The following is a 26,165-nucleotide window of genomic DNA, read 5'->3' as shown; positions in this document are numbered from 1 at the left end:
AAAGATAGATATTGAAATATAGAGTTTTTTAAACTGTGTAGACGTTGAGGCATTACAGTGCAGCTTTGGGTATGGTGTGTTTCAGGTGATTTGCTTCTGCAGAGCTGCTAGTGTTGAGATTGAAATGTTTGTCAGAGATGTCAACCTTCGCTGTGAGTTTAGCTAACAGTGCGTTTTCACAGACAGCATTCTTACATCATTTACTTTCACATTCAGTATGTGCAAACACACTAGAGAGAGAGCAAGTGCAAGCGAGGGATGATGGCACTGGAATGATAGAGTGCTTTGGCAGTCACAGATAGGGGAGAATAACAGGGAAAGGAAACTGAACAGCGAAAGGGGTGATGAATATTATTCCTCTGCTGGGGAGTTTTTACCTCCTGTCAATCACTGTACTGTATTAATCTCAAACTTTCCCTCCTCTCTCACATCCCACACTCACGCGTTTTGTCCATCACTCAAAATATCTCTTTCATGTGCTCAATTCCCCACCTTCAAATATTCTTCCAATATCCTAAACCAGGCGTTTAGGCAGACAACACATCTGCTCTTATTTTCAGGAGCTTTTTATAAAACAAATAATTTAGTCTCTGAAAGAAATGCTTTAAGCTGTGATTTACACACAGTAGCTGAAATCTGTCTATGCTCTTTCATGCTTTTATTTTATGTATATTATTTAATATAAAAAATATATATTTTTTATTAATATATTACATACAATTGCTGCAAAGTTGCATAGTTTCCATAAACAGCCTTTGTTTAGGCTATTGAAATGTATTATTCAGCAGAAGAATGTTTTATTATGATTATAACTGTTAATAAATGTCATAATTGTTGAACATATTGCTATCTTTTTACTGTTCAATAAAAGAGCAATAAGCCAGGCAGTGCATTTCAGTATTTGTTTTTCATAGTTAAAGCGGTCTGTGTCATGCCTAACAGCACCCCATAGTAAAATCCCTGCATTGCTTCTCCTCTTATGGCTTGTTGATATAATTGTTCTTTCTTTTCGGGTTTCTTATTCCATTTTCTTCTTTCTTCCTGACTTTAGTTTCACAGTTCATGTTCATACTTAGATGGTTGACAATACTATTCGGGATTGTAGACTGTGCCTGTCCATTCAGAAGCTTTATTGAAGCATCAGGATGAACAGTTGAATCACTCAGCCTTGATCATGTTCAGTTTCCAAAAAGCTAAAGCTTTATTTTTACCTCTAACCTGCAGCCCTATGTAAGAATGGGCATGTTATTGATTTGTATTGTAGGCATGTTTCAGTGGGACTTCTGTATTATTGTGCCTACAAGGACAGTCTCCACAGTGAGGAGGTTTCATATTCATCTATTTATTTCATATCAGATCCCACTGTCTACTTAAATATCTTTCTTTTCATCTGTCTTTATTCAATATCCACTTAGGCTGGGCAAACTCTCTCACAGGAACACGCACTCTATTCACACTCGTTGCCAGGATGTTGAATAAACACCAACATTTCTGGTTCAGCTTATTTTGGCCAAGGACCATCCACTAATGGAGGAGGAGAACATCTAATTGGCGTTCATGTTGCTCAAACAATACTGCTTGTTAGTGTGAGTTTGATTCCCAGGAAATGCTGATAAAATATATATATGATATAGCCATTTTGTTTTATTTTATTTTCATACTTTATAAGTTGGCCAATATGATTACAATGTTGAGTAAACACATGGTGTGTGACTCTGTATACGACTGTTTTAGGTGCAGTGTAATGTAAGTATTTTTTAGTAAAGGGGTCATATTATGTTGCTAGAAGGAACTTTATTTTATATATATAAAGTGTATTTGAGGAAATGAAATGTTTGTGGTTTAAGGTAAAAAAAAAAACACATTTTCCACATACTGTAAATTATTGTTTCTGAAACGCATTGTTTTTTTTTACAAAGCTCATTGTTCTGAAACGTGAGGTGTACTCTGATTGGCCAGCTATCCAGTGTGTTGTGGTTGGCCTAATGCCTCAAGCGTTTGATGGAAATGTTACGCCCCCTGGCATACTGTGATGCGTCTCCTGGTCAGAACACCAGCACAACAAGACAAAAACAATAAAACCCATTACAAAAGAGCCATTTGTTGCATCCAGTGGGGAAATAATTACTAATTAATATGACTTATACTGTCTTTTTATGTGTTGCGCGTAAACATAAAACCATGTGTACATTTGTGATCGGAGAAAGGACAAATAACAAGCACTACACTAAACTGCTCAAAACTTGCGTTTGAATCATCAGTGGCAAATCCTTTAAATATGTTAACGTACTTACAGACTGTAAGTACTCTCCCAGGAAACAGTCCTCCATAAAATGCGCTGCACACATCTGAATATTTGGGTTGAACTGTTGTGGAACAGTGTTGTAAATACAACTTAACCACTGATTTCTAGTTGTGTCCTCTTTTGAAAGGCCAAACAATGTATTTTCACTTTCGCAACTAAACACACAGCGTCTGTCTCCACAACATGGTGGCGGCAAAAACAATACTACAGCGAGAATCAAAGTTATGCCTTCTTTCTTTGCATGAACATTTGGGCGGTGTTATGCAAATCTCTGTACACAGTGATGTAGACAGGCGTGTTTAAACAGGGTGTTTTAGGAGGGCGTGGACGAGTCTTAACTTTTATAAAGAATATCTCTTTTGAGTTGTGTTACTTTTTACATGCTTGAACTAATTTTCAGTTAGTTGGCATCAGATTTTTTTTTTTTTCATTTTAAGTTTTAAATGTAATATTTACATTTAAAATTATTGAACCTTTATTTCTATTTTCAAAACTGTTTTTAATTGTGCTTATCTTTGCCGCATCATTATTGGATGTTTTTCCAAAAATCTCTAACTTCACGTGGCTTTGTCAATGCTATATCCCTTTACTGTCTCTGTCTCTTTCCTCATGTCCACTCCCTCCAAGCAGACACCTGTCTGTTTTCATAAAGCTTTCTCTGTTTCCATATAGCCTTTCTCTCTTTCTTTCTCAATCATTTTCTCTTTCCTTCTCTTTTCTTGGTTGCTTGAAGGAGTTATAAAGAAAGAATTATAATCATTGTGTGCAGATATAGTTACATACATACAGAACAAGCACCTAGAGAACTAAAAACATTCGTGCACCCATATCCCAGCATGCACTTCAGCATATTAAATAAGTAGTTGTATGACTGCTTTGCATTCTGCTTGTGCTCCTCATTTCAGTAGTGCTTGTTGTGGAGCTGTTCAGTAATGCACGAGCTTAACGTGAACTACCGTGATGAAGATTACACAACTATTGGCCTCCTTCAGCCGTCAAGCTTGAACACCTGAAGTGGTCAGCAACTTGACAGTGTAGCTGCTTCCTGTTTGTAAACACTTCGAAAGGACCAAACACATTAGTCACCCCTCTCACGCGTCTGCCTGCATTTATCGGCAAAGGGGCTTAACTGAAATCCTTGTCTTAAAAAACAGCCAGCATTTCATTAGTCACCTTAATGCACACAAAATATTTCAAAATGACAAATTCAAAATGTGTAACTAATTTCACAGCTGTTTGAGGTAGTCTCTGGAGTGATATGCCAGCATGTGTGTGTGTGTGTGTGTGTGTGTTTGTGTGTCTCTGCGGAGCTGGAATGCAAATGACAGAATTGGCTGTATCTCCTGTAGAAGGGAAGTAAGTCATTTTGTAGCAGCTGTGTTTGGAGCTTCTGGGGGGAAAAGGGACGGACTACCTCAGTCTCTGGACAAAACGCAAGGGTTTCTGTGTGTAACTCTGAGACAAAATGAGAAATGAAGGGAAAATTTGTCAGAAGAGTTATGACGTGACCAGAAGTGTTAAGCAAAAGCTGGTTAAAAATCCCAACATATGATTTGACAGGAAATAAATGATTCAGCCAACTTTTGATCGATTTTTTATGAGCTAAACGCTTTCATAAGCTTGCCTGGAAAAATATAAGAGAAAAGGACTTAAGAGAAAGAGTGTATGATAGGAATTAAAAATAAATAGCTTGTCACGCTGGGCGAGAGAACCGAAAAGCTTGGGGTCAGGGTAAAGAGCGATGGCAGGGGTTACACCAACCCCTTTATTGTCAAAGTCAAATGTGGCTGGTTGCTGTGACAACATGCAAATGATATGCAAATGAGTGGAACATTTGGGAGGAGGGTGGTTGTCAGGGTGATGTTGTCATGGCGACCCCCAGTGATGCACAACGGAAGAACACAAACAGGCAGGAGGGCTGCGCAGGGGACGGCCAGAGTCATATTAAAAGAAATCATTCGGAGATGAAGAGATTATGGAGCAAAGCACTGGACAGGGGGCATATTGGAGGGTGGGATGTAATGGGATATGAATATAGCATTAAGGACTGGGCAGGGGAGGGAGCTGGGAAAGAATGATTTCTTTATCTGTTCTTCTAATGCTTTTCCTTGCTTCACTCTCTCTTTAACTCAATGTTATCACACTGTTTAGGTCGGTGGCTGATGGGGGACATAACAAACTCGGAAGGCAGAGGGAAAGACAGGTGGAAGAGAGAGAGAACAGGGTTTTATTTTGCTGGGTGAGAGAAATTGAGTCGTGAAACGAATGTGTTTGGATTACGACAGATGCGGGAAAAAACTCTGCTCTGAGAGAAACTTTCTGAGAGAAGGGAGTTTTTCATGGTGCCAAAATGTCAGTAGGCGATAGCAAATAGTTAAAAAAACTACATTGAAATGAGATTGTATAAAAAATTTTGAGAACATAAATGTATTTCTATTAAATTTGATTCCCCTTGGTCCTTCGTTTTAGGCTTTTCATGTGAATAATGTAAAAATAGTAATTACTGTAGAATAGTATCATAATATACAGTAACAGTCAATATACAGTTAGTATCATGGTCCTGTACTACTTATAGGGCTAAACATTTTAATCTCATTAGCAAGATTCCCCAATCGGAGCTTTTCTCTTACATGAATAAATGTGACCCTGGACCACAAAACCAGTCTTAAATCACTGGGTATATATTTTTAGCAATAGCCAAAAAGCTATTTATGGGTCAAAATTATAGATTTTTCTTTTATGCTAAAATCATTAATTAAACATCATGTTCCATGAAGATATTTTGTAAATTTCCGCAGAGTACGCAGTTTGTGTATGGCACCAACTCCCGGGGGGGGGGAGGAAAACTTTAGTTTTATATTTGTATTAACATAGTCTAAGTAAAATGTGAAACTGATATTTTGACAGTTTCGCTTTTTATTTTATTTTTATTTAACTGTTCATATTATTGCCTCGCTAGACAGACTAAAGTTGGTATTTTATTATTAGCAATACTCAAAAAAACAATATATAGTGTCACTACACATCTGTAACTTGGTTACCGCCACATTTGTTGTCCGTAGAGAGAAGATTCGTAGCTACAGAATGAGCAGTGATGTGACAGGGGCACATGCAAACCAATCAAGCAGAGAGGCATTATGGGATGGGGGAGAGGTGACTGGAGGTCCGTGTTTTACAAATTGCCACTAAAAACGAAGCAGGCAAAGGTTGAGAGATGTACAAAAGTGAATGAGAGAGAAAGCATCGAAGAGAGTACAGATTGCTCACAGCAAGAGATGTTCTCTTTGCACTCCAGATCGCAGCGCGGGTGTGTAGCTGCCTCTCCGGCGGGCATCCCGCTGCCCGGTCCATCCCCGACACCACGCGTGGGCAACGGCACTTTATCACCAGCGTGCGCACACACACTTGCCGAGTCTCAGCTTGCTGATGGTTCCTCTCCAGCCCCCCTGCTATCTCTCTGCAACCGAAAAACCCATCTAGCGGTATTGGCAATGTGCAACTCTATTCATTAAACAAAACAACTCAGACTCAGAGAGAATGAATCACAGCTTAACTACCATTAGAGGTGAGGAATCACACTGTAAACCTAGCATTCAAGCGCTCCCTCTGGGCGTCTGCGTGCCAGAGATGGGTCCAAGCCCCACTGAGGTGGCGGACAGGTCATAGAGGCCACATATCACCAGGCACTAACCACATACCAGACTCGAATTCAATCAGTTCCCTTCAGACGCCTTGAAAACACACCAGCAGTAACTTGCCTACGGAGTGTGTGTGCAATCCTTTTTTATCTCTCTCCCAGTTTGTCACCAGCTTCTCCCAATTGCTTTTGTCCTCCGAGCCCGTTTCCTCTTCTTGGCTCTTGTCGTTTCATTTGTTCCCTACCAGAACGGATCTGGAGAGCTGACCGTGGGGGCTTGGCGAACCAGCAGAGGAACCGCTAGCTCTCGAAAAATGCTCTTCACACTCTCCGAGATTAGAAGGCTAATCAGGAAGCCCTCTGTCAGGCACCTGCGAGCCCCCTCCAGTAGTTTGGGTTGTTGTTGTTAGTTAGCACCACATTAGGGCGAAGTTAACTGCAATTACATTCGCCTGCCTGCGGGGGTCAGCCAGGTTGCTCCTCATTAACTCCAACTTCTTTCAGTTGTTGTTTTTCCTCTCTCCTGCTTCTTTCTCACTCTTTTCTCTTTCTAGGTCACATCAGAGACAACAATTAGGGGGAAAGAATAGGAGAGGGCTGGGAGGAGAGGAGAAGCATTTTTTTTGTGTGTGTGGCTATTGCGGACAAACACAATGGCATCAGTGTGCTCGAGACCTGAGAAAGACTTTCACCCGAGTGTGAGGCAGCGTGTTTATTCATCTTTGCCCGGGCGGTCGAGGGCTTTTGAAAGGATGGAAAGAGTGTGGGAGGGCGATGACAAAGGAGAAATATGTCGAAAATTTCAAGCTTTATTTCTTCGCGGCGGCTTGTCTATGTATGTGGGAGTATGTGCAATGTATAATTGTTGTATGTGTGAATGCCTGGCAGGACAGAGAACAATATACACAATTTGGGCCTGAAATCATCAGCATGCTGCTTGTCAGAATAATCGAGATGCAAAGGCTGTGTGACAACAAACAGACACTCACTGGCTACGTTTACATGCAACCAAATAATCCATTTGTAATCGGATTGACGGCTCAATCGGACTGAAAATCCTTCATGTAAACACCTTAATCGATCTGACTAAAAAAAAATCAGTATTAAATTACAACCGTATTGAAGGGGGTGGTTTATTCCTTTTTCGAATACAATTGAGAGTGGATGTGAACACTCAGTTGGACTGTACCCCGAAACGGAAAGAACTGCACATGTGCAATGACACAGAAATAGCGTGATTGCGTATGACACGTGGAACGAGTGGTTCTTCCTTTTGAATAAAGGGGTGTACCCAGACAGCAAGCAGTTTCGGCCCAGATCTGGCCCACTACTGGCCTAGGTGAAATCCATGCAGGCCAAAAGTGGGCCAGTTCTGGGCCGAAGCTGCTTGCTGTCTGGCTATAAATGCGTGTCTTAAAACTCTTCTTTTACTCAGCAACTGTGATATGGAGCAGGACAACTTTCCTCCAGTCCTTGTTTTGGATTCTCTTCCACAGGCAACTCATTTTAGGCATGGGGAGGGGAATTTTTATGGCGTTAAAAACACGGCACAATGGTTTATATGTAAATATGAATTCTGCTTTTAGAAACAAATAAAGAACCTGTGTAGGAGAGTGGTTATTATGTGCCAACAGTGAGAAACTCTATATTTGTGCAGTGTGCGCATGTAAAAAAATAAATACGAATCTATTCCAATTTGAAGCTTGTGACATATAAATGTGCACATCAACCCGATCACTTTATTTAGTGTTCATGTAAACACTTCATTCAGATTCATCAGTCGGAATGAATTCCATGTAAACGTAGCCAGTCTGAGTGCAACACAAATGCAAATATCATTGATCACAGAGTCAGAGAGAGGGAGAAACTAGAGACACAAACATACTTGATTATTCATCTCCTTCAACTCTGGATGGTGACTCAACAATTACTCATCAGTCAGACACCAAATGTTGACGTGTTTTCGGCTCCTGCTGTTTTTCATTCAAGACGGATCCTCATGGCTGAGCTACTGACCATCTGAAATGACCAGGTGAAATTGTCATAGTGCTGTTTTTCCAAAGTAATTTGGTTTATACGTACTTGTAACAGACTGGCATCATTCATCTGAGACCGGTTGAAATGCAGCTGTCTTTTCTGCATTATTTTGTTCTCCGCCAGCTGTGAGCACTCGTGATGGCATGATAAATGATAAATACACAGTTCAGCAACTTAAAGAGCTGAGTAGTAAAGCTCAAGATGGCCTCCACTCTGCCTTCCCTGATGAAAAGACCAACATATCTAGTCACAAGCATCTGTTGCGGTGTGTATTCTGGACCCCAAAGTTGGATACTGTGGTGTTGGTTAGTGATAGACCAATAACTCAGCCAGACTGATTTTTGGCTCTCGTAAAACTACCAGAAGTAGTCCATCTGCTTAATGTCATTTCCAAAATCTACTGACAACCTTGCCAATGTATAATACATTTTTTCTATCAAAAAATGTTTAATTTTATATAAACATACTCTTATACACAACTAAAATACTACATTTAAATAGTATTTTTATATAAAGTAATAACATATAATTTGATTTAGAAATGGACACAAAATATTTCCAATTATACAAATTACCTTCTATGATTACAAATCCGAAAAAATGCATAACCACCAAGACTTCAACCAACTTTACCACAAACCAACCTGTAGTCAACCGCCTTCACCACAGTGACCTTTCTGGTCAACCAGCATTGCTATATCACCATTGTAGGTGAACACCACTGACATCCGCCAGTTAGACAACCAAACCCACACTAACCAGCATGGTCGTTTATTCTGGTCTAAGCTGGTCTTGTCAGCAGCATTCAGTGCCTCATTTCTCCTCGGCTAATCTCACTCTTACCCTATTCCTAATGGATGTCTCCCCCTCACATCCACCTCTCTTTCTGGAGTGCGGTATCATTACTGTAGCTCCGTATGAGTTTCCATTGACAATCAGTTGCTGGGTTCAGCAATAACACTGGTAACAGTTCTGGGCTCCTGAGGGCCCCAGTCTGAGCTTGAGAGTGTGTGTTAAGCAGTATTGATTGTGCACAGAGATGAGCGAGCGTATTTCACATCCTGTGGCGATTTCTCTGCCCCTGGTGCTCTCTGTCATTGATATTTGAGGTCCTGTAAAGGTGCTGATGTGAAGCCTGACGCGTAATTCAAAATTTCTGTGCGGCTCTGCGTACTGTCTGCTGGTCAGGAAATCTATATTTATGTATCTGTTCGGGCCATGAGATAAAAGGTTGGTGTGGGTGAGCATGTGCTGTTGTGTGTGTTTCTACCTTGTCACATTGTACCAGCTGCTGTCTTTCTATTATTCTTCCGCTGTCCTCCGCCTGAACTCGGCCGCTCAGCATCGCCAGTGCCTGACACCTCAGCCATATTAATGACAGCGAGGTGATGGAGAGAACGATAGAGGGGGAGCGATGGAATACACCGGAAGGAGAGGTGGAGACAGCACATTATCGTGAAATTACGTTTGTGTTGCAAGTAGAGGAAAGCTACTGTAGATAAGCCTTTATAAAGAAAGAGACTGGGGCTAGGTGTCATACAGTCAATTTGCCATTAGTTTTTATAACATAAGTGTGGGTTTTCTATAGCAGTGGTTTGCATGACTGTTTCGAACATCTAGCTTAAAATCCATTTAATTTAGAATCGTTTTGTTGTCCAAATACCCCAATAAACTATATATAAAGTATTTTGGCGGTGTATATATATTTTTATAGAATACTTAATATGTGAAATACATTACGATGTTTCTAAAGAAACTTACAAATCAAAAATGCGTGTACTACATTTTAAAACTATATCCCAAAGACCAACACAAACCTGAAGTATGGTAACAAAATGTAAAAAGATGAGCCTCTAACATCACAACACAACAAGTAACTAATGATAATGAAAAAACAGCGACACGGGTTTAAATAAGTCAGCAAACATCAACAACAATCTTTTAACAGCATTATTCATTCATGCTGCAATGCATGTTGGGAACTCAAAAACCCTTAATATTCCAGCAGAATTGTTCAGTATGAAATTCTTTTTCCAGACAATTGTATTAGACAGCATTTGAGGAATTCATAACATACATTTTAAGTAATTCATTTATATTAGTATTCGCAACTAAAAAGTCTCTGTCAACTGGAAAATATGCAGTTGCTTTTTTTTTTTTTTTGTACAGTGCAGTGTAATGTCTTGTCCTGTATTTAGGGCATATTGCCACAAAAGTCCAATGCATGTTCAATGACCTGAATCTTTTCTGGACGACGTTGTTGGAAATGTTGAAAAGCTATTTTGCAGCCAAGATCTTAATGTATGTGCCTATAAACAGACACTGACCTTCAAAACTAAAGCTACCCTGAGAAATATCCACTGGAGTAAAAAGTGACACCAAAACCCCGTGGCCCCAGGGACACTTCTCTCTCTGTATTCCTTGAAGAAATAATAAAAATAAAAAAAGATTTAGGGATGAAATGTGTTGTAGATAATGCCCAGAGCCCTTGTGTTTTCTGATCCCAGGGGAATGACTCAGGGGACCGACTCACCTGATTGGCCGAGAGTGCTGGTGTGTGGCCGGGGCACAGAGGCGTGTGAGCCTGCTGATAGGCAGTTGCTTGGCGACTGTGTGCTTTATGCTGGATGACATTACAGGTTGTGATTGATGCAGCCAGTGCCCAGCTGTGCATGAAGAAAGGAGAAAAAAGAGAGAGAGAAATGAACAGACAAATGAGGAGAGAGAGAGGGGAGCAAGGATTTGTCCGCATGCTAGTAGAAGAGGTGTAATAACTATAATTACAACACAATTTAACGCATTAAACAAAGAGATTGATGCCACACCTACAGCTAGGAGCTTGATTGAATCTCTCAGTGTGTGTACATGAATGGAAATGTACATGTGTGCTAATCTAATAACGCAAACAGAATGAAAGCATCTAAAAATAATGTGTTTGTGAGTCGAAATATGCGCATAGGCACTTTGTGCAGAAAAAAAAATTGTCAGATGGGACAAACAAATTAAAGCGTTCATTAGTGTGTGTAGTAATAGTTTGGAGCTCTATATGTAGAAGCAAACTAATGAGCCCTGTGATTAATACACGCAAACATAGACACAAAAATAGAAGTCTTTGGTGCAAAGAGATGCACACAGCTGAAATGTAGGGATAGTAACACAGAAGGAGAGATGTAGTGTGCTTGTGTGTGTGTGTGTGTGTGTGTGTGTGTGTGTAGGTGGGACGTAATAATTCTTGTGAACAGCCAAGATGTTACGTGTTCTTGGCTGCTGACTATCTGATAGCAACAGCTTGAGTTTGACACAAATCTCTGTAATAAAAAATACGGGTGCATTATTTATCAAAGAGCACCTGTATGCTGAGGTCACCTTGCCCAGAAACTGTCCACTTCCTGTTAATGATGAAGGGAAGATGGAAATAAAATAGAAGGAGAGGAAACGTGGATGATGAAACTTTTAAAAAAGCTTGATTTTGAACAGTTTAGTTTTGTGTGTGTGTGCACATGGAACAACTTTCTGGTACAGTTTAATGTTTAATCTTCAGTATTTTCTGTGCCGTAAATGCGATTTCCTTAGCTTTTATAAGACTGTATTTGTTCACTTAACTGTAAACTAAAAATAAATAACTGCACAAATGTACTTTAATACAGGTCTGTTGTGATGTCTGCAGTACGGCTGCGGTTGCCAGCTCTAATGCTTTATTATGAATTGTTTTACAGTTTACAGTGTTATTTGTGTTGGTGGTGTTCTTTTGACTTATGCGTTATGTGGTGTTGGCGTAGATCGCATCTCCGTTTTTAAATCAGTTGAATGTCACCTTGTGCTTTGTGTGCATCATTGCTCTATAAGTTTTCATCTCTTGGGATGTTGTCAGCCTGACAAATGTGTCCCTGACAGCTCAACTACCATCTAACTGCGGTTTCTGTACTCAGGTTTAACATCATTGGTTTGAGAAAGGAGTTCACTCAAAAAGCATGACCAGATATATCTTTGCATTACATAGAGCACTTTCACACAGGATTGAGTGAACAATACGTTACAATTCAAAAGTTTGGGGTCCATTTTTTTAAAGAACTTAACTTATTGAGCAAGGATGCATTAAACTGATCAAAAGACTGGAAAGACATTTATAATATTCTAAAAAGGTCACAATTTCAAATGCTATTCTTTTGAACTTTCAAGTCATCAAAAATCATGAAAAAAATGTATCATGAATTCCACAAGAATATTATGCAGCACAACTATTTTCTGCTTTTATTATAATAGGAAATGTTTCTTGAGTGGCAAATCAGCATATTATATACTATTATTTTATTATAGAATATATTATAAAATATAATATATTATGATTATTTCTGATGTATCATGTGACCCTGATGGCTGCAAAAAAAGCAGTTTTGCCATCACAGGTATAAATTAGATTTTAAAATATATTTTAAAGTTATTTTAAATGGCAACACTGTTTCTCAGTATTACTGTTTGTATTGTATTTTTGATTTTGAATAATTGTACCCTTGGTAATTTACTATGAAAAATATATCTTCTTTTATGATCAACAAAAATACAGTTTTGGAACATAATAACTGAATAATTGTAGCCCTGGTGAGCATGAGACTTGCCTTTCAAAAACGTCCCTGACCTTAGAACGGTCTGAACTGTAGTGTGTATCCAATAGATACAATATAACAGATATGTATGAAGAGTTCAGATGCCTCTAAGTACCGTTTGAAAATTTCATCTAAAATTAGCATTTTTATCAGGCTCTTGTGTAGGTTCAGTAATTTCACTTTAATGGCAATACAAAGGATGAAAAATGCCCATTTTAGAAGATCATTTCAAACGGTACTTAGAGGCTTTTGCATCTGAACTCTTCATATACAGATATATATATAGTTATTTTAAACTTATATGCATGCTTTTTTCCTCATTATTTCCAAACCATTAGTATATTTTAGCAGCTTCAAATGGGTGAATAAGATGTCAGTCAGACTTGATAAATTAATGCCATGGGTAGAGATGAACTTACTCGTACACAATTAAAAAAATCTTAACACTCATTACAGTAGATGAAGTGTTGCCTTACAGTTAAAAGAGCCAGTTGCCTTTAGAGATAGAGGCATTCGAGTGTTCAGGACAACTGGTTGTCCAACCAAAAGCGTTAGGCAGAACAAACTTGTTTGAAAACACTAATTTGTGTGATTTGGATTGGTGCTGTGGAAATTTCACACGGCACCTTTAAGGCAGACAGCTTTCTATTTCTGCGGTTGCTCTCTTGATCTGTAATCTACATAGACATCTGTCTCTCTCTCCTCCGCCTCGCTCTGACACATCCAGTTCACACAAACACACACAATCTCATCTATTTTCATTACCAAATATGTTTCACCTGAATGCACACTGAAAGACTGATTATAACACTCACGTTTGAGCTTTTTAAAACAATGATTCAGGCATTACAATTTTCATAAACATCTTATCAACCACTTTCTGTATCTCTCTCTCTCTGTCTTACACACACACACACACTGTCTGTGCCCACGGGCAGTACAAAACCATGGTAATTGAAACGACATACCTACAGTGTATTAATACAAGTTTAATATGGCTAGTGTGAATGAGAGAAGAGCCAGGGACATAAAGAAGACGACAGAAGAGAGAGAGAGAGAGGGTGAGTTAGAAATGAGAGCAGCAGAGCAAATCAAAGCAAAATTAAATGGATTTGCATATTTCAATGAACGCCGCAGGTAGGCCTTCTAATTATTTCATTTTCCCTCAGCTCTCATTTCCTCATTTGTTCCTCAGTCGACAGACGGCCTGTTGGACTGTTAAAGATGTGTACTTTAGCGGCAGACTTCTTATTCAGGTCATTTCAGTAACAGCTAATGATGCACTTGCTGTTGTACTTCCTGTCCCAACATCACCCGAATTAATTTTGCGCCTCGGCCTACCTTTGTTCAGGTAATTTGTTTTTGGAAATATTCCTCTTTCATTGAAACCCTCCCCTGAGACTGTTTCCCATAATTCAGTTTAATTCCGTTCTCAGTCTGTGGCCGTGACTGCTCACACTGTTGCCAAATCAATGAAGTGATGGTTATGTAACCTAATTTTTGACAAAGAAACAGCAATGATTGTATGAATATTAGTTAAAAATATTGTGCCACATATCACTGACATGATAAGAATCATCGAGAAGGGAAGAAGGGGGAAGAAGGGATAGTTTTGGTCTGTTGTTTAATGGCTTTAGATGTGCTGGACACACTGGAATTGTAATACTGGACACCAAATATGTGAGTGATTTGAGCATGAGTGTGATTTTGTAAAAAGCATATTACTGGCGTATATTATGCACCAGTAATGTGCCAAATCTAATACGCCAACATCTAATGATGTTGCGAGGTTCCAGTCTCATTGTGCAAGCAGGCTTTGGTTGAAATTGCATCACAATTCATGGTCCTAACTAGGGCTGGGTAAAAATGTAGATTTTTGTTCTAGTCTTCCCAATTTTGTTTCTTAAAATCAAGCAAGAACAGTCTTTTATTACCTATTTCATGGCATCAAAGTTATGTAGATTAACCAAAACTCACTTGACTGTATAGTTTACAGAGCGTCTGAACCGAACTGATTCTTTTGTTGATTGATTCTGAACTGATTGTGTGCTAGTGTTATGAGCGCGGGTAAACCGAAGGCTTGAATCAAGGGCAATCATCACCAATGACGCCATTACGTCGAGCACAAAAGAACCGGTGAACCGTTTTCTTCAACCGGTTTATTGAATCCAACTGTCCGAAAGAACTACTGATGATCGTTTTTGTTATTTTCGGACCAAAATGTATTTTCGATGCTTCAAAAAATTCTAACTGACCCTCTGATGTCACATGGACGACTTTGATGATGTTTTTCTTACCTTTCTGGACATGGACAGTATACCATACACACAGTTTCAACGGAGGGACTGAGAGCTCTCGGACTAAATCTAAAATATCTTAAACTGTGTTCCAAAGATAAACAGAGGTCTTACGGGTTTGGAATGACATGAGGGTGAGTTATTAATGACATAATTTAGATTTTTGGGTGAACTAACCCTTTAAGCCATATAGATAGATAGATAGATAGATAGATAGATAGATAGATAGATAGATAGATAGATAGATAGATAGATAGATAGATAGATAGATGGTTAAACACATTCTTCAAAATAACTTTTTATGATCAACAGAATAAAGATCCTCATACAGGTTTGGAACAATGTGAGGGTGAGTAAATAATGGAAGAATTTTCATTTTTGGGTGAACTCTCTGTATCTAAGTTGTTTTTGCCAGCTGAACATAAAAAACAAGTAATCCTATGATGAACGTGTTCCTCTTATGAACTGGTTCTTTGTTGTACATCAAAGACATGACCAGTGTAGCCTGAAAAAAAAAAAAGACTTAATTTTTTTATTTTACTTTTGCTTTAGTGTTAATATAGCTGTTTGTGAGTGCAAATGATCCACAAACTTACAAAGCACAAAGTCCACACCAAAGTGAGCTAATCTCTCAGAAAGAAAACACTTGCCTGAAATGCCTTGTTTGTTTGTTGTCCTGCAGTTATTTCTGTGACTTGCTTATGTGACCATTTTATACATTTGCATAATGCCCGCCCTCTGGCTGCTTTGGTCCGCCTTCAAAGAACAGATGGGTAAGTGATTTCGCTGTGGAGAGCGGGTTCTCACTGTGAAGGCAAAAAACTTTTAACTGATGCTATAGTTACAATAGACATTTATATTGTTCATGGCTGAAAACCTGAATATGGTAAGCAATGTTACATTTCTGACACATTCTTTAAGTTGTGAAGCAATCATATCAGAATAGGCTAGGTAACCAATCAGATCAGACTTGAGCTTTCCAGGGCCTGCAGCAATGCACAGTATGATAAAAAAAAAAAAACAATTCTAGGAGACCCCACAAATATAATAACGAACTAAATGAGCGTAATATGGGACCTTTAAAAAAGTCTCAAACACTAAGAACATTATGGACAATATAACTAGTATACCCAATTGAATCAGAATCGTGACGAACATAATCTAGAATCTAAAAAATAATATAACAATAGAATCTATGGCTTGTGAATTACTATTGAATTGAATCAGATAATCTGTATTGATACCGAGTCATAGTATCTAAACCTTATCTCAGATGTGAACAAATCGAAGAGAGTCAAGCAATATATTACAAAAGCTCAGTGCCTGTCACACATCTTCTTATGACTCTATAATTCAATACTGTATATCTACAGATGCCGTATTCTTACAGTTCTCTCTGTTTCTGTATCTCTGAGAATGTGGGGATGTTGTGCATCATACTGTGTCATTCATAAATGAATCTGCATTCAGTGTCTCTGACAGTGACGACATATTCTGCCATTTTATAATCTTGTTTTGAAGCCTAATGTCATTATAACTTGTATCATGGTTTGGTTTTATTCTTTCAGTATTCCAAGGCCATTTATATTTTGTTTTTGTAATTTGATTTGCTTGGATTTGTATCGGGTCAGAGGAGATGCACATATTAGATTCAGCACACAACAAAGAAAACAATTCACCGTATTTAGGTTCAAATCCATGTGTATTTATTCAGGAAGATATGCATTTAAATAGTTAGTCTTATATTCATATTTACTATCTGGCCTAGTTTTGTCTGCATGCATTTGACTTTGGGTAACATTGAAAAGTAAACCAGATGACCAGGATACAGATGTAAAACTGGAGTCTTTATTTATCTTGAAGTGATTGATTTGCTTATTCATTTATTTATGATAAAATGCTGTAACATATGTTTTCAAGACCGTCTCTTCTCATCATATGACCCTATTCCTGAACAGATCACTCATTTTAGATTCATAGTGCACATTCACAATAGCAGAAAGATCTCTTTCAATTATTTTTCTTCATAATTTAATTGGAATTGGAATTTAATTATGCAAGTTGAATAATGAACTCATTTTAATCACCCCAATACCCTCAACAGTCTGGATCGGTCTAGAAGCGCAACTCTTGATTAATTGTGATTACAGTTACTTCCCATGATTCCTCATCCCACTCCTCGGTCTCATTTTAACACGATCGTGTGCTCCGTCTTTCGCTTTTCTCTACCAAACACCTCCGTCATATCCATCCTCACAGCATAAATGTCAAATTAAACGGCTTCCTCTTCGTCTCTCTCTCTCCGTTGCCCTCTCTCCTTCTTTTCCCAGCATGCTGGCTTGTATAAAAGGTTGTTATGTGAGTTAGGTGTTAATTGGTTGCTGAAGTCCATTAATATTCTCCTTGCGAACTTGCTCGTCAAGAGCCAAGCGGGAAAACTGATGAGTGTGTGATTTTCCTCCAGAGAGGGAAAGAGAGCGCGTGAGGGAGAGAATGACAGAGACGGAGGAAGAAAGAGCAAGGTTCAAAGCCTCGCTGTAAGGTCACTGGCACACAAGAAGAAGAAAAAAACAGTTATTTAGAAAAAGGAGACAGAGTGACAATCTAAGAAGGCAAACAGAGGGAGGGAGATAGACAGAGAGAGAAACACTGTTTTGATAAAGAGACACTAAAGGGCACTATTCAGAGAGGAACAGAAAAGGAAGATTATGTTATCATATGGAAAGAAATAGTTCCTTTGTGGGCTGATAGATAACTGGCAGAATGGGGACGAGACGAGAAGGGATGAAGAAAACAGTGTGATGATGATCATGTTCTCGTTCTCCTGTTCCTTTTGATAAACAACATGCAGTGCTGCTCTATGGGCTCTGATCCCGGTGAGAAACAGCACATGACGGCTCTCTCAGAACCTGCGAGAACACACTTCCTGTTGACCAACTTTATTCAAGTGTGTTTGTTTCTCTGCAGGTGTGTGAGCTTACAAGTGTACTTATAGCTGACAGTAGCAATGCTAACTTGACCATACTGCAATGGAAAGGCAACTGTCAAAATGAAAACTTATATAGAAAATCGACTCTTTATCAAATCAATCGAAAAACTAATTTTCGCAGTTTTACTATTGGTAAGGATGCTGCATTTAGAGTACATTTATTCATTTACCAGATGTTTTAATCCGAACAAACTTACAAATGAGGAATATCACAAGCAATTTATCAAATTAATAATGTCACTTTTTCAGTAACAAGCTACTGGGAATATGTAGCAATGCAGCGTGACAAAACAGCTACATCATATTTGTCACACTGCATCTCACTCGCAGCTTTACAGCCTACTGGGCTGAGGCGATGATCAAATGATAATCAGTCTGATTCATTTGAGTGAAACAGTTCATTTGGGCAGTTCGAACAGAAACTGTTCACTGGTTTATGTCTTTTTGCAGAAGTGCGTCAAATTACGTGAGCACCACAGTAGCATTATTCTGAAGGACCATGTGACACTACAAAACATTTTTTTTTTTTTTTATTGGTTTAAAATAAAAAAAGTAATGTTAAATTGTAATATTTCACAAAATGCTTAATTATAATGTTCAGACTGGGTGTTACAGTGTTGTTGCCCTTAGAGGGGAATTTTACTGTAGCTGTTCATTGCTGTGCACCGCGTGTGTGTAGGGGGTGACCGGGGTTAGTTCATCTCCAAGTGCTTAAATAGCATCCCACAAATTGAGACTTCGGCAGGACTTGGTTTGCCTTTTTGTTAGTTTTTTTGTAGTAGACCGTGTTTGTGTGCCTCCGGGTTTGTGTTTGTATAAAAGGTGATAATTGTGCTCATAGGTTTAGCGTTCGTGTGAGGTTTTAATGAGAAGAGCTCACAGGAAGCTGTCTGATTGAGTAATGGCTGCCGGCTTGGCATAAAAGCCTGGCACTAACAAACAACAAGACTCAGAAGGAAAGAGAGAGAGAAAGAGTGCCAAGTAAGTTTTCCACACACACTCAGGGCCATGCACACTCGTTTCGCTCTCTCTCTCGCTTTTACTCTACACCCTCCTTCTCCTCCAAGAGACTTAAATTCACCACTCCCCCACCCACACGCATTATTACATAGCCTGAAGGACAAAACGCAAATTTAATCTGTGATAAGCAGAACATAGGATCAGTGCATCAAAAATACCCTGCACCTTTTCTGCTGATGCACCAGGATTCCTGCACCCACGGACACCCACCTTCCCACCTGCAGCCTCGGGCTTTCCTGGACTGAACCTTTGGTGCTGGATTAAGTTTTAAGAGCCTTAATGTCTACGGTATCACAAGCAGTCAGAGTGTGTATGAGGCATGCATGAGTTTTTAACATTACCCTCATGCAACTGTTAACTCGTGTCCCTTAAGTGCTTTGGCAACATTTGGCCTGGTGTGATGCCAGTGAGAAATTAAATGATTGGGATGCAAATGAGGATAGAGAAACAGGAAAGCGGACTGTGGACACAGTCTCGTGCAGCACACAACTGTAATGAATATGCACACAGCCGCATCAGCAGTAATAAAGCGTAATAAGGGCGAGGGTATGAAATTAAATGACACCTGTGATTCAACAAAAGTGACAATTTTTTTAAACAGAGGGATGTGGCTGTGTAGGGATGTAGTCAGGAGTCATCACGAAAAATAGTCAGCTAGTTGTGTTAGTGTTACCAGCAAACACATACACATATATTTATACAGTATTCAGTAGTAGTAGTTGGATGGATGAAGAGATGGATGTGTAAGTCGATAGATGGATGGATAGGTAGATAGATAAGTAGATGGATGGGTAGGAAGTTAAGAAGGGGGTGTGTAGAAAGGTTGTTGTATGGATGAAAGGATAGATGGATGGCTAGGTTGGTGGATAGGTAGGTTAGTTAAGGTGGATAGGTACATGAGTGGATGGTTTGATGAATGGATGGGTAGGTAGATGGTTAAGTAGATGGATGGATATGATGGTGGATAGGTGGATAGATAAGTAAGGGGTTAGCTTGGGTGGATAGATGGGTTGTTGACTAGATAGGATAATAAATGGATGGGTAGGTAGATGAACAGGTATGTATGTATGTATGGATAATGTATTTCTTTTTTCTTTTTTTATGCAGAACCTGGGTTGAATTCCTTGAATCAATCAACTAATTGACTAGTCTGTCCACATTCACACAATCTTGCTATCCTCTCTCTCAGTCCCCTGTGCACACACTGGATACTATTTACACATGAATACACACAGACTCATGCATTTATGCGCACGTAGCTTAGTATGGCACAGAATGTACAGCATGTCGCAAAACAAGACACATTCATTTCGAACATCCCCTCGTGACTTTGTGAACACTCTCTGTATTCCAGACAGATAAAGACTGATCAGAAAGAAGCTGATGACCCAGAGAACTTTAGCAAAACACAACCAACTGTAGAAGTGAGACTGAAAGACAGTGAAGCTCATTGACTCACTGACTGTTTTGCTTTCTGAATGAGTGCTATTGTGGACTCTCACCCTCCCCTGCCCTTTACCAAAATAACGATATGTGGGATATGCATCTGCCAGCACGCACACACTCAAGTATATATACCAGGGTCCTCTCCCAAATTGTGTCTGTGCACTTTCGAGAGAGGTTATACAAACATCAGGCAGATTACTCAAGGAGTTTTGGACTACGAGGAAGAAAAGAAACAATACTTGAAGGAATCAGAGGATCTTCCACCAGTGGACTGCTCAAGGAAAGGAGAGAGGGAGGAAAGGAAAGGAGAGATGGATTAACTTTGACTCAACCTTGGTGGAAGTAGGGGAAGTTGTGTGACGCTTTGGGGAAAATCGAATGGAATCAGGCAGTTACCTGAGGCACAGATCTGAAGTTGTGCTCTCACACAGTGAATATCAGCCCTGCCAATCACTGTGTGTGTTAGTGAGGATCCCGGCTGGGCTCAGTATCACGGTGTGCTTAGAACAGTAGTATGATTGGCTGCTCTGAGCTTTAAGACACCTGCGCTCATAGTGCGATAACACATTGCTCTTTGTTAGGGATCATTTTGGACTTCTGAGCCAGTTCTTCAAGTTCCTACTGCACATGCTTTTCAGTGTTTTAGAGGAAAAACCTTTTAATATTTCATACATAGATGTGTGGTATGCAATCTCAACTTAAATTCCATGTCAGATTAGTTATAGATTTGGATATATGATCGCCTGTCTGTACTTCCATTGTTGCGTGCAGCCCTTCCTAAAGTCACGCAAATGTGATTGTTTAACTTCTTAAAGTTTAAATACTCATTTCAAATCTGGTGAAAACAGTTGGCAGACTAGATAGCGCATTGATTTATGGTTGTTTCCGCGAGCCAGACTGTGTTTGCGGTATCACAGTGTCGTTCTGGCACCGAGGTGCACGTCATGACGGGGTGAATCTCAGCAGGCTCTGCCTCATCTCGAAAGAGAAAAACAAACTCAAAAAGGTGTGAGGAGAAAAACAAGAATTTCATAAGTGAACGCTTTCGTGGGATTTAAACCTGTGATGTGGTTAGCCGGCTACCAGTTCAGATATAAACACAACAGCTTTATGCATAACAAGTATGATATTATCTAAAAACGACTACTCAATTAGGGTTCGCTATGTTCGCGTTTAGTCTTTGAGTGCTAATAAGTGGTTTGATGGCAAAGTTAAGTGTGGAAATTGCCACACGATAGGAGTTTCTTTTTACTCTTGAATGTGGAGGATTATTTTAATTAGCTGCCTTCGGTTGGTTGTTATCGCATGTGATATTAGTTGCTCGAGGATTAAAACGCAGCCGCTAAAGTGATTTAGGTAACCCTGCGCTCTAAGAGCACTGGTGTTCAGTGTAGTAATTTTGCTGCGGTTTCAGCTGTGTTGCGTGTGCTGAATTGTGCAGTCATCAACCACAGAGGCCTCATTGATCAGCTACCGAGCCTCAATACACAATGAGACGAGGCCAGCGATCTCTCCTCCTCTCCTCCACCCCGTCCCTTCTGCTGCGATCCCTCGTTCTGCTCTCCCTCTGCCGTGAGTCGTCACATTTCTTGCTTTACCTCTCCATCTGTCTCGTTTCTCTCGGTAATTCCTCAGCACACCTTGAAATGAATCTTTCTCTTTCTGTCTGTAACCTTATGAAACCCAAAGGTACTTTCATTTCTCTTCATCCTTCTCATCTCGGCCTCGGCCTCTCGCTTTCTCTTTATTTTCGCCGGTCCCCGTCTCCTTAGACACTTCTCTCTGTCCTTGTCTCTCACTCCGCCTCAGAGGAAGATAATTTATGGGAAGGAGCGAAGAGATGCGCGTGTGTGAAGAGAAAAGAGGATACGGAGAGAGGAGAATGGAGGCCGAGCCAGCTGGCAGATTTATGATTGAGGGATCAGAGAGGAGTGTGGAGCAAAGACAAAGAGATAGAAAATAGTGGTCTCGTGCACTTTTTTCCTTCTCTTTTTAAAATGGGCACCAGAGGAAGTCTTGACTCACGCCGTGCCTTAGGCAAGAAAATACATACAACTTTTTTTTGTTTTGTTTTACAAATTACCAGTTGGATATGTAAATGAAAGATAGAATAGAGTTTTCATTTACAATGCAAAGAGACCCCGGTTCAAATCCCGACCTAATAGGCTCTTTTGAAATAAAGCAAGCAAAATTGCATCAGAACTTGACAGCTAGTGATCAACCCGCATTCTCATTGAATGGAAAAGATTTGACATTTTGATAATGATCCTTTTTGTGTTCCACCAGAAAAAAAAGGGCAGATGAGCATGGAGCGACGTGAGAGTGGGTAGATGATGATGGAATCCATTCGATTGAATTGACTACATTTAGATTGCTGCTGTGTTTCAAATAAAAACACTTTGCCTCTTATTTATAAATGAACTGAATAATCTTTTATTGTATGTTAATTTCCCATTGCTTTTAATATTATCTAATGCTCACTTTAATGCCAATAATTTAACACTGATAAATGTTGCCTTTAGCAGATCTCATAATGTTGTTGTGAGGATGAATTCACTTTGAACATTTATTTATTTATTTTTTATTTATTCATCCATCTAGTATAGCATTTTAATGTCAACCATTTACATATATTGTTCAAAGTATTAATAATTATCATATTTTGAGTGTCCTGAGTTGAATATTATGCAGCTTCTAAGTCACTCATCAATCAATTTGTGAAATTTGAGTCAGTGAACTTGTTGATACAGCCAGATGTTTCTTGAATTTACCAAATTTAGACTGCCACCCTATTCGGATGGTAATTGTTTCTGATGAGGACGTCTGATAAAAATAAATGTACATATTTCCTCAGTGATAAAACTCATGCAATTGGATGCTGATTTACTCACCATGTAGTGAGTTCTGATGATACAAACCTGCATGTTACTAATAGGAAAGTAACTATTAATTAATTTAAATATTATTTGAGTAATAGGAAAATTGATGCACTGTGTTGATGTGTTTCTTGCATTATTCCTCAGTTAATGATTTGTCATTTTAAAAATTAGCAGAAACGAGTTACACAACCTCTTATTTACAGAGGGGAAATTTGACTACTTGGGAAAATGATTACTTGCTGTAAGCACTAATTTATATGAATAATAACTTGTATAACTCATTAGATGAAGTCTGACATAGGAAGGGCAATATGAAGAAGCCAAGGAGAGTTACGGCATGTGGAAAACTTGGAGAACAGACATCTTGTAGAAAGAAGGGAAAAGAGGAGAGTTATAAAACAAGAGCTGGAAGTTGAGAGGGAATGGTTAATACAACCATTAAAATTTGCGGAACATTGGGGAGGAAGGAATCGGCAGTATAACAATCAGGAGAACGGGACGAATGAGCAGAAATACAGACTCTGTAGGGACACAGAAAGGAAAGAATGAAGGAAGGAGATATGACAGTGGCTTTATGGAGGATAACCTCAAATTCACTCAGGGATTTCTGCAGTTAAAGAGAACATGTATTCAAGAGGTACCTCAAGGAAACCAGAGATTGGCCATTTTATGAAGTAATTGCTGTTTTTCCCAGAATATGTGCACTTATAATTCAGCAAGGACATTGTTGCTCCTGTTCTCGGTGACTCACTACCTCAGGCTGATATGACAGTCTGTCTATACTTCAGACTTCTCTTGCTGTTTTCCTCTACCTTTTAATAACATCACATCTGGGGTGCTGGACCACATTTACAGCAGGAGCAGAAGTCCTCGGTCTAATTCAAACCTGAAATAAATATGGTCTGATGTAAAATAAACAAAAACTATTTACAGATCCACAATACATTGGTTATTCTTGGATAAGTCATTTTAGGTGCTTGTGGTCACACTGAGATTACCTTTGCCTTCATCTAACATTGAACATTTCATCTTTCAAAAAACAGTATTAATTTATATAATAATAATTACAAATGAAAATCCATGTTGTACATTATAAGGTTGTGATGCCTAAATTCACTTATAGCATTTAAAAATGATTGATTTTATTATTCAGTTATCATCAATTTTTAAACAAACGTGTGGAGTTCATGCAACCTGAGTGCTGCTGTCATTAAAGCGAATGGGGGTCATACAGTATAAATACTTAGACATTTGGAAAGTCACTTAATGACATTTTCAATTCAGTGGTTCATTTAAACTGTTATGCTGATAATATAATTTGTAATGGAAAAACTATTAAATTAGAAAAAGGCTAAATAGAAGCAATTTCAGTGGTCTCAGACATTTGAACCCTGCTGTATATTCATAATCTCAGCAACAAAAAGCCATTCTCTGCACTAGCATGTGTGTATGTGTGTGAGTGAGAGAGATAAAGAATGGGTCTTAAGCCATGGCAGAATATGCTGTTATGTAATTCTCGCCAATAAAGCATTTTTTTCTCTAGCAGTTGAATGTGAGATGTTGTTGGGGATGGGAGCCAGGTTGACAAGATGAGTGTGTGTATGCGAGGAATTGTGGCGGTCTGGATTTCTGCGCTGGCCGTAGGCTAACTCTCCCAGGCTAGCCTGGTGTAATTGCCCTGTAAATTTTCAGTAAGCTCCCTTTGTTATGTCTGACTAATGTCTCTGCAGTGCTTTCGAAACAGTGTGTCAGGAATAGGGTTGCAAAATTTCCAGTACATTTCTGTCAACCTTTCAAAAATCCCTGGAAGATTCCAAAAAAATCCTGAAATGTTTCCAAAATTTACAGGAAATTTTCCACCTTTTGCAATAGGAACACACGGGGATCTCCGCTCTGCTCCCAAAACAAACAAATGTCCCCTAACACACACACACCCATCAAGAAACCAAGTATATCAGGGACTGGATGACCTGAACGCTGTGGTCTAGAGAAATAAATGGATGGATGGATGGAGGGGAAAAGAGAGGGATGAAATGGAGTGAGGAGAGAGTGATATGACTGAAATATGGTGATAGAAAAGAGCAGCGTAAAACATGAAGGTCAAAAGAAAGAGAGCGCAGCGGTTATGGTGAGGGGAAGAGATAAGGGAGAACAGGAACAAGAAATCACAGATGGAGCGATGGAAAAGGGAATAAACACCACGAACAGACAATGAACGAGTGAAGAAAGCTTTGAAGCTTCAGGGCACACCGAAATGATCTTAGATCAGTAAATACTGTAGGAAAATAACCAAATATTTTCATTGGCTTTCTTTTTTTGTTGTTGTAAAGGAATAGTTTACCCAAAGATTTTTATTCTACCATGATCCTTATGTTATTCTAATGTGATATATTTAATAATAATATTTTATTATATTATTTGTTTTAGATTAATTAATTAATTATTTATATTAATATTTATTTTAAAAGCATAGTAAAAGTGTATAAAAAATTGGTATTTGAGTTTGTTAGTTACTTGTATCACTTCATGGTGATCTTATATATAACTTTTCGTTAAAGTCGTTGCTTTTGGATTTACTGACACCTAGTGGTGTGGATGTATCACATTTGATTCTAAACGTAAAATGGTCCAGTAACAGTGAGGTTGCCGGACTAAACTGAGTATTATTCAGCTGGTCATTTGATCACAAATTGGTGTAATGGTAAACCTGCTCCACATAAAATAAAAGTTATTTTACAGGTGACTGAAATATCTGGAGTATTTATCTTAATAAAGTCTATTCAGTTCTTTAGCCTATGTTAAACTATTTAATAAAGGGAAAAAAAGCCAGTTATTATAATGATGGCAGATTTTAAGTTACGGCAGTTTGACATTTCCAGTTCAGTCAAGACATTAACTTAAAATAATTACTTATGATAATTAAGTAAATGCATTCAGGAAAGCCATTTGCA

The 26,165-nt window shown here is 38.9% G+C and overlaps 1 protein-coding gene across 3 annotated transcripts in view; it reads left to right on the top strand.

The window, feature by feature from the left end:
* cadm4 (cell adhesion molecule 4) overlaps positions 1 to 26,165 on the top strand; it is a 124,213-nt gene that overhangs the window by 61,910 nt on the left and 36,138 nt on the right. Inside the window, exon 1 of one of the 3 annotated variants that reach the window (XM_052578409.1) lies at positions 20,486 to 21,907. The exons of 1 other annotated variant lie outside the window; for it this stretch is intronic. In XM_052578409.1, coding sequence (XP_052434369.1) covers positions 21,826 to 21,907 — 82 coding nt within the window. In that variant the 5' untranslated portion in view covers positions 20,486 to 21,825. Of the gene's footprint in view, positions 1 to 20,485; positions 21,908 to 26,165 lie in introns of those variants that run through there. One more of the 3 variants, XM_052578411.1, reaches the window with a different exon arrangement.

Source organism: Carassius gibelio, chromosome B16 (assembly GCF_023724105.1).
Source record: "Carassius gibelio isolate Cgi1373 ecotype wild population from Czech Republic chromosome B16, carGib1.2-hapl.c, whole genome shotgun sequence".
NCBI classification, from domain to species: Eukaryota; Metazoa; Chordata; class Actinopteri; order Cypriniformes; family Cyprinidae; genus Carassius; species Carassius gibelio.
The sequence above is the reverse complement of the archived record's forward strand: the minus strand, read 5'-3'. Positions and strand labels throughout refer to the sequence as shown.